The sequence below is a fragment of the Nansenia antarctica genome (assembly GCF_963989245.1).
Source record: "Nansenia antarctica genome assembly, chromosome: 12".
NCBI classification, from domain to species: domain Eukaryota; kingdom Metazoa; phylum Chordata; class Actinopteri; order Argentiniformes; family Microstomatidae; genus Nansenia; species Nansenia antarctica.
In genome coordinates this window covers 21612824-21622823 of record NC_137682.1, presented here as the reverse complement: position 1 = coordinate 21622823, position 10000 = coordinate 21612824, and the positions used below count along the sequence as shown (strand labels likewise).

At 46.5% G+C, this 10000-nt stretch overlaps 1 protein-coding gene across 1 annotated transcript in view; it reads right to left on the bottom strand.

The window, feature by feature from the left end:
• The window catches only part of grm5b (glutamate receptor, metabotropic 5b), a gene marked incomplete at both ends in the record, with an annotated part of 63742 nt that extends 63148 nt beyond the window's left edge, over window positions 1-594 (bottom strand). The window contains 2 exons of the mRNA XM_080542843.1: window positions 1-214; window positions 442-594. The exon at window positions 1-214 is cut by the window's left edge and continues 233 nt beyond it. Coding sequence (XP_080398969.1) covers window positions 1-214; window positions 442-594 — 367 coding nt within the window. The remainder of the gene's footprint in view (window positions 215-441) is intronic.
• Between the last annotated feature and the right edge of the window lie 9406 nt (window positions 595-10000).

Below are 10000 nucleotides of genomic sequence, written 5' to 3'. Positions count from 1 at the left end.
CCTCGTCGGAGGAGACCAGGGAGTCGCGGATGAACTCGATGCTCTGCTCCAGGGCCACGGCCGAGTGCCAGCAGGAGTCGCGTATCTCGCAGCCCAGGGTGATGCTGGGAAGGATGTGAGGGTCGGCGTTGATCCGGTCCAGAGTGTACATCATCGCCTCCACTCTCTGGATCCCGTACTGCTCGCGCACCGACCCACACTTACGTTCGTGGACCTGGGAGAGGGAGTAACACACACACACGCTGTCACACACATGAATACTGTACATGTACACACATGTGGAAACCGCCGTACACCGTCCCACACACACACCCAAATAGATAACACACGTAACACACACTCACTGACACACCACACCACACCACACACAAACTTGTTCTACGGTGGACCCGAACCCAAACTTGACTCAAAGTTTCCCCCAGAGTGCACCTGGCTGCGTACCTTGTCAGCGGGCGGCTGGTGGTGGACAGAGAACAGCGCTCCTATGATGATGTCACCGGGTATGTGCGCCACGACTCGCCGCTCGTTAGACTGGGCGGAGCCGGTCCAACCGGGCCATGCCCACAGGGGCAGGGATAGGAAGAACCAGAGCATTGTATCGGGTCAGTTAATTCTGAGAGAACGGAGGCGGAGTCAAAAATATAATCAATGCGTTTTACACTTCATAGAAATAGAGCCCCTCTCCATTTTGGGGAAGTTTTTGGTGAAACGAGGAAAAAAAACAAAAAAAACAGAAGAAGGAGAATTATACTCCTTCTCTTCCTCGTCCTTTCTCCTTCTTCGTCCACCTGTTAGAGATCAGGAAGGGACCGTCGCCATGGTAACAGAGAGGGGAGCTAGCAGCAGTGTATCCTGGGAAGTCGGTGAGAATCAGTCTGATCCGATCTGAACTCGGTTGAAACTCATTGGCTGGGAGGCCTCCTCCGCTCCGGAGAGGTGGTCTCCTTTGGGAAAAGGTGATGGACAGATGAGGAGGTGGATCATTACCTGTGGGCAGAGAGAAGGTTGGGGGGGGGGGGGAGTCAGGGTCTGAACACAACATGAGGGGGGAATCTCAAAACGCAGTACTCAGTGCAGAGCGGTGCATTTGTTTGAGAGGCACTTAATCCATGGCTGAGCGTTTAAAGCAATAGGTTTAACCTCAATAGGAGCATTGCATTCCATTTCAATACGCCTAAAAAGCAGGAGCGCCGCAGTTTAGTCGGGGATGGCTCCAACGATAACCTTTGACATGTGACGCTTATGCATTATATGTTGGCAGAGTAGAGGGCTGTCTGCGCGAGCCCGTCCGATGTCCCCCCAGCGAGCGAAGATATACGAGAGGGTCAAGGGACGTCATTGATATGACAGCGTCGTTAACACAGCCGTTACCGAGACTAGTCCAGCTCGCGCGGGGTCTGTTCCCCTGCATTTCTCCCTTCATCCTGCCGTCCGTGAGACCGATACATCTCTCTCTCTGTGTGTGTGTGTGTGTGTGTGTGTGTGTGGGGTGTGTGTGTGTGTGTGTGTGTGTGTGTGTGTGTGTGTGTGTGTGTGTGTGTGTGTGTGTGTGTGTGTGTGTGTGTGTGTGTGTGTGTGCGTGCGTGCGTGCGCGCGCGTGCGTGTGTGTGTGTGTGCGTGCGTGTGTGTGTGTGTGTGTGTGTGCGTGTGTGTGTGTGTGTGTGTGTGTGTGTGTGTGCGTGTGTGTGCGTGTGTGCGTGTGCGTGTGTGTGTGCGTGTCTTTCTCTATCTTTTATCATGGACCAAAATCAATTCTCCCTATATCACATAACACATCGATCATGTGCAATTAGGCATGTATGCGCATCTCTGTACACGGCATACACGGAACTCTCCACATCGCGCGCGCAGCTCGCAGTCATGTCATGTAGACTGTCTGGTTTCATTCTGATGATCGCTTATTGTGTTGATGTCGATATGAACTCCTGGTGATATTGTAGGACGCATGGCAGATAGGATTCTGAACCAAACAACAGTCTCACGCACACACACCCGTCGGCAAACGTCACCTCGATTCGAACTTGTGGAGGACGAGACGTTTTTCTCAGAACCGGTAGCTAAATAGGCAGCACCATGTGGGGCTAAGTGCAATTAAATCAGACCATCAACAACAATGAACATGTCGCCTATGTTCCCCTTGGGGGGTATAGCCTCCCATAGGGTCAAATATCCAGCAATTAGCGGAAAGAGGAATGATTCATACGCGCTTAATAGCCTGCATGCATGTGTGCCCTGTGCACCAACTCTAACATAATGAACACTGTTCACCGAGTGTCCAAATATCGGGTATGGATGGATAGATACCAGATCAGTAGATGCACACAGCCCCGGGGAGCTGTCCGCGGTGCTGAAATGAAAACAGAACAACATTTCGTGAGCTTAGAATGATAAGGTTCTATCTCCGTTTAGGGCAGTTCAGAGATATTGAGCGTCAAAGTTTTTACATTCCATTATGTTTTGTGAGATGGAACCTTTGTATTTGATGAATTACTAACTCAAAAATGTCAACATTTAAAAAATAACACCACACAGGCATTAATAAACACCTAATGGATCAGATTATGTAAAAAAAACTCAATTTTGACACAAATGGAGATAGAACCTTATAATTCTAACGTCACGAGCTATAGGCTTAAACGAGAAGAGACTGTCCGCTGTACCGCATGTCGTTTCGGTAAACAGCAGCCTGCCTCCATGCACGGGGAGAGAGATTCTGTACCAAGACGGTTGTCGACAGACTCTACGCCTGGCATGATTCGATTCGTACCGACACATGACAGAGACATACTCTGAAATAAGCATGCTCACTGCATGGACTCAACGAAGGCATCTGTTTCCATTCAATACGATCAAGTCAATCTCGCTTGCATTTCGATCCCAGTCTCTCTGTTTATATGCATAAGGTGGGACTGTCGGTCTATTCTGCAGGCTGACATCCCCACGTTGTAACCCTACCCCAAAAATCGACCGTATTATTATATCTGATATCTCGTTTGCATGCCACGCACAAACTCCACCGTTGCAACAACTCGTCAATCTCGTGCAAAGGTGCATGGTATTTGGCCGGTGTCTTTACCTCATATGTGGTAGTAGTAGAGCCTATCTCTCATGCAGAACTCCATTCAAGAGAAACTGCAGTTGTGTGTCTTGGGGTTGTCTCCAGACCGCAAGGTGACTGCCTCCTTGTGTCCTTCGGATTCGAAGCCCTCTGCTCAGCGCGCGCCTTCCTTCACCTCCGATAAGAATAACGGTTCGGCGGCTATGAGCGTCTCTGTTCCAGATCCCCCAGCCCGATGAAGACGTCTGGGATTCAATGAAGACAGCGTCGATCAATTCTTGATCATAACCTACGCAGGTGCACCGTGCATAGGAATGAGGTTCCCGTTACACTGGGGTTGCAACATAGTCTCTCCAACGGAATACGTTCTGCATGGGGATGGCTTGAGACTGGGTTGTGCATGGATATCATATACTCACACCGATCAGACCACGTGAGCAGCCAGCCACCTCAACAACATCACTCGCCTTCCAGATAATCATTCCCAAATGGCCACTTCTGTTCTGGGACACACTTGTCAAGCAGTGTGTGTGTGTGTGTGTGTGTGTGTGTGTGTGTGTGTGTGTGTGTGTGTGTGTGTGTGTGGTTGTGTGTGTGTGTGTGTGTGTGTGGTTGTGTGTGTGTGTGTGTGTGTGTGTGTGTATGTGTGTGTGTGTGTGTGTGTGTGTGTGTGTGTGTGGTTGTGTGTGTGTGTGTGTGTGGTTGTGTGTGTGTGTGTGTGTGTGTGTGTATGTGTGTGTGTGTGTGTGTGTGTGTGTGTGTGTGTGCGTGTGCGTGTGTGTGTGTGTGTTACTTTCAAGCGGAGCGTCAGGGGCATGGGAATAATCAATTGGGGGGTTTTAGTTATAGCATTGCTATCAAACACATTTGGTGCTATAGCGAATTAAAACCTCACCAATAGCTGCAAACAGAGATGACAGTCTGTGACAGTTGATATTCGAAATTTGGCTTTAAAAAAAAAAAAAGATAATTCCAGGATGACACAAATAGCGCGTAAAGCGGATCAGAAATCAGTTCAAACGGTTGAACTGCGATCTGTTCATGTCTGCACGTCGGAGCTCAAGAGAACAGTCCGTGAAAGCACACTTCACAGGTTCATCATTCATTCAGTATCACAACTGAGTGATAGGCTAAACTATACCTAGGCCTAACTAATCAAGGCCTAATGTGAAATAGAGCTTGGTTTATTTTAATCCGTTATAGTCTGCATGCCATCAGAAGGTTGCCTCTAGAAAATAAATTCCCCCAAAAGGAGGAGAGGGGACGCCTACCTTAGGTGATACTGTAGAAAGAACATCTTTTTATGCCTCGACCGACCAGAGCATGCTCGAGATTAATGCACTTTTTCACCCAATCAACATGGAATCTCTGACCTGCACTCTGGTCGCTCTATATTATGGCTAGTCTCTCTAGCCTATATTATGGCTAGTCTCTCGCCTCCGCACCGCCGCACACCAAAGAGGGGGCTCCACGCGCATCATAGGTCAGACACCGATGAGACCCCCTAGCTCACTCTTTCTCTTGCTCCCTCTCTCCAGCTTTTTCTTTTTCTCGCACAATCTTTTGTCTTTAATACAGTTTATGGATGGATGGAGTGAGTGTGTGTGTGTGTGTGCATGTTTGTGTACGAGAGAGAGAGAGAGAGAGAAGCAGTGCATATAGGCTTGGCCATGAACAAGGCTTGGATTAATTTACCGGCCAAATGCAAGTGGGATTAGAGGCCCATTAAAAGCACACATGTCCACATACACAAACACATACACACACACACGCACATACAAACACACACACACACACACACGCACATACAAACACACACACACACACACACACATACAAACCATTGTCTGCACTTAATTTCATATCATGTGAACCCTGAATGAAGTAGCTCAGCACTGATGGAATCAGAAAATTATCCAGGGTCACATCACCATGGTAACCACTCACAGATGTTGCCATGTAGAAGCATGACAACCTGCCAATGGTTCAGTTAGCTGGAACTGCCCTCACACTCTCTCTCTAACACACACACCCAACACCCCCTTCCACACACACCCACACATAAACACACACACACAGAGGAGAGGGGAGAAGGGAAGAGGGGAGAGGAAAGGAGAGGAAAAGATGTGAGAGGGGAAGAGAAAATAGGGGAAGAGAGGAGAGGAGAGGGGAGGAGAGGAGAGGGAAAGAGAGGAGGAGAGGAGATGGGAAGAGGGGAGAGGGAAAGAGAAAATAGGGGAAGAGAGGAGAGGAGAAGGGAGGAGAGGAGAAGAGAAGAGAGGAGACAGGAAGAGGGGAGAGGAGAGGGGAAGAGAGGAGAGGGGAAGAGGAGAAAGGAGAGGGAAGGAGAGGAGAGGAGAAGAGAGGAGAGTGGAAGAGAGGAGAGGAGAGGAGAGAGGGGAGAGGAGAGGAGAGGGGAAGAGGGGAAAGGAGAGGAGAGGGGAAGAGAGGAGAGGAGAGTGGAAGAGAGGAGAGTAGAAGAGGGGAGGAGAGAGGGGAGAGGAGAGGAGAGGAGAGGAGAGGAGAGGGGAAGAGAGGAGAGGAGAGGGGAAGAGGGGAGAGGAGAGGAGAGGGGAAGAGGAGAGAGGAGAGGGGAAGAGAGGAGAGGAGAGGAGAGGGGAGGGGAGGAGAGGAGAGGAGAGGGGAGGAGAGGAGAGGAGAGGAGGGGAGAGGAGTGGAGAGGAGAGGAGAGGAAGGTTGGGATGGGTAAGAGGAAAGTCTGCCAGGACAATTGATCCGCGGAGTTTGATTGATTGATCAAAATTGGATCTATTATTGGATTGATTTGGACTGAATTGGCCTGAATCGGCAATGTGAGTGACAGAGAAGGGCATGTCATAATTAGAAGGAATGTGACGTCAAATACTGTCACAAACAACGAACGCACAAACATGCTCACACAGACACAACCATTCTCCGACAAATATGAACACACTCATTTGTATTTCACTCTCACACCACTCTCCCCCACAACACTCTCTGACACACAAACACCATAGAGCGTTAGGTAAATCTGTTATTCAATAACATTTCCAAATAACACCCTATGTTTCCATAGATACCACTGTCAATCAAGTGTCATTATTCAGAGAATATACTGTATATGTAGGTCTATAATCTATATATTGTAGGTTCTCCAGCTGCACAGCCGCAGAGAGGAATGCGCTACAGAGAGTCGTGAGAACGGCCCAGAAGATCACCGGCGCCCCCCTCCCCTCTCTGGAAGAGCTGTACAACACACGCTGCCTCAGGAAGGCCTCCAAGATCTCCAGAGACCCATCCCACCCTGGGTACGAACACTTTGCTCGGCTGCCCTCGAACAGGCGGTACAGGACCATGTTCGCAAGGACAAACAGACTGAAGCTCAGCTTGTACCCCAGGGCCATCCAGGCCCTGAACACAGCAAAGACCTAGGTTCTGGGCCCTGGACAGTCTGGACGGATTGATGGCAGCTGCTGGATTGAAAATCAGGTGTAGTGCTGAGGCACAAATGTGTACATTTCAAGCCTGCAAACTGCGACACTTTAAATGAATGTGCAATAACACTATGTGCAATATGACAACCCTAGGATACATAAGGTTGCAGAGAATAGGAAATGTTAGAATAGGTATAGCATAGCATAGAGTACAGCACAGTGTTTTATTTGTACAGTATAGTATAGTGGATAGTGTACATAGCCTTTATTTATGTAAACCAGCTCCTTTCCCTTCTTGTTTTTTTAAAGTTTTTTTTCTTTCCTAGCACCAGGGGAGCCCCCCCTCCCAAATGTCGTTGTTTGGTACCTGTACTATATCAATGACAATAAAGACCATTCATTCATTCATTCATTCATACAGTGCTGCTTGAAAGTATGTGAATGCTTTGTTTTTTTGTTTTTACTATTTAATTTAGATTTAATCATTTCATTTTTTTATCTGACATAATAGGTTTATATTTACCAATTCCATATTTTGGTTTAGAGGGAATCATGTGTGTAGTAGAAACACTCAATTATAATTATATATCCAAACTTTTGACTGGTACTGTATGTTTTAAATACGACAAATACACACAACAAAACAAAAGCACCACTACCCAAGGATGAAGACCCGGGTTAAGATCTTAGATATGCGCCTGGTCTGCCTGGTCTGGCTTTGGGACCCACATTTTCATGAAGTCATGACCCACTTTTATAGAATTCAAACCAAGCAAATGTATAGCAAACTGTTCCTGATGAATAAACTGATGATTATGAACATCACATCTGTGTGCTTCTGCTGATCCTGGTGAATATGGATAAAATGAACATCATGTTTACACACGCATATGATAATCTCTCTGAGTAGGCCTACTAAAAGGGTTGTTTTCACTCAACAGGCATTTGGCGAAACTAATGAGATAATTGGAGATGAGCTTTACTCCTGATAAGAGTTTCAAAGTCTGGGGTGATGGTAGACAGAGGAGCTACTCTCAGAGTCTGGTGATGGTAGACAGAGGAGCTACTCTCAGAGTCTGGGGTGATAGTAGACAGAGGAGCTCTCAGATCATCCTCAGTGACCAACCTGTTCCTCTGCTTTGAGTTGAGCTCAATCAAAGTTGAGAAGCCACTTCCGAAGGGGTGGGTATTTTTGCATAGACACTTTTAGTGTGTTGAGGTGCTCAAACACATCAGCAAGGTAGGTCGTCAAACAGCTCAGTATAAAGCGAGTTATTCTCTGAAATGAAGGCTGCGATGCAATTTCTGTTCTAAGTTAGTAAAAGCACCTTTCCCCTGGATAGCCAGCGAATTTCTCAGTGATACAACACCTGTATGTGCTATAAGAGTCACACACTGGGGTTTCAGTCCCTTTTTATCGTAAATGTACGTCAATCCACGTGACAGCAGCTGGTGTTTTGGGGGAACAAGAAGTAGCCAAGGTCATTTTTCAGTTTTGTACATACTAGGCCTACTCTGGAACAAATGTGCGCTTCGCCACATATGTAGCTACTGCTCGAACGACAAGTTGACAGGCTAAGTTCATGTTGCCATGGCAACGGCTAGCCAGCCTACCGCATGTCTGGCAAAATAAAAGTCGGACATCCGAAAGCTAAACACTAGAGCTATTTTTGGCTTCTTTAGTGTTAAAATAGGGTTAGGGTTAGGGTTAGGTTTTTTTTTTTTACCACACACTCCGGAAACCCATTCAGAACGAGTCCGCAACCCAGAGACACCGTGGGAGACCTTACTGTGAAACACACCTTATATGAAACACTCATCAGGCAAACCAGCCTCAAGACATCACCTTGACATCAAGAGGTGGTAGCCTATTATTTACCACAACACAGGCTTCCTGCTGTTCTCCCCACAGGGCGGATCTTACACTATTAGTTTCTTTGCATCAGCACAGATGGAGGAAAGGAAACAAGGAGAGGATAAGCCACTTTAGACTCATGTCTAAAATGTACCTCAGGGGGGTTAATAGCCTTGATTTAAGCCCTGTAGCCCTGTTTTAAATCTTTGAATGTCATCATTCAGTCAGGCTACAGGTAGGCTAATAACTGTACACAACTGGATGAGTGAAAGCAAGGTTACTGCTCTACTGGCCTCAGCATCCCAGGCTGGTCAGGTCCGTTATTTATTAAATTAGGGAAGAACGGGTGGAGGAACTCATATTAGTAAAGAGACACGTGGGCTGGTTACCGGTGGTTAATAATCGACACATACCGCCCTCTGGTGGTAGATTTTAGATGTATGTTCTAATCCTAACCCATGATATTATAGCCCTACCAATACAATTAAATTAGAATCGAACCTGACCCTATTTAGCATAGCCTACAATAAGATGCAATGATCGCTAGGTCTACATCTGAGAAAATAATATCATATAATTTCTATAACTATAACTATTATAGCCTAATATATATTCTTTTTAAAAGTATGTGATAGAAATGTAGGCTATTCTGAAAGTCTGTGCCCAGCACTGATGAGAACTGATGAGAATCAGTACTGTGCTAAATCGAAGATCAAAACTTGCTCAACTTGCAGACAGACAAATATCAATGCAATATCAAGGCGAGCGTCATTGCTCAGTGTGTGTGTGTGTGTGTTTTTTATCTCAGTTCGTGGAACTGGGTACACAGTAATCCTGTGATGCTCATTCCCGCGCGCTCGAGTGCTCACTCCAACGGATAACCCCGCACCTCGTGTCCTGCTACGGCAGCATGTGACCGGCTTATGATGATCTCGAGGTCTGCGCGCACAGAGCCCCCGAGGAACCCCACAGGAGAACCCACCGGTAGTTGATAAGACAGACCATTTATTTTTCTCCTCTCTCTCTTTCTCTCTCTCTCTCTCTCGTGGCACACACTCACTTCAAAGCTCCCATTCATGTTTTGCATTGCGTAAAATGTAATCGCACACTGTGCAGGGTGGTATGTGGGGGGGGGGATTAAATTGGGTGACATTAAACTAAACGTGTTATTCTACTCCCTGGAACAGCTCTGATATAATTACAGTACGTTTTGAAACAAATGAAATGCACACAATTAGACCTCACCTATACTCTTCAGTCATTTTTGGCTCAGGTCCAATGGATGATTTACCACTGTATTCTGTACTACTGCACGATTGTCTTATAGTTCCCAAACCAGTGAACAATCCATCCTCCTTTTTCTCAATCAATCATTCAGTCATTAACAGTCAATAAGGAACGACATTGAGGTCATTTCAGTTGTTTACTTAAGTCCACCTCCTTTTTCTGGTTTTCTGCTCGAAATGACATGCCCACAGTGAATATAGAATATCTCCACAATCACAAGGGCCTTCATAATGATCTTGTTATCAAATGAAAGCTAACACCTGTGGGGTGGCTGTAGAAGTGTCATAATCAAAATATATGTTACTGTGTCAGAGTAAATAGAGCTAGAACATTATAAAACATCTCAAATTCAGTCTCCGCCTAAAAAAACAACAGCTTTTACAG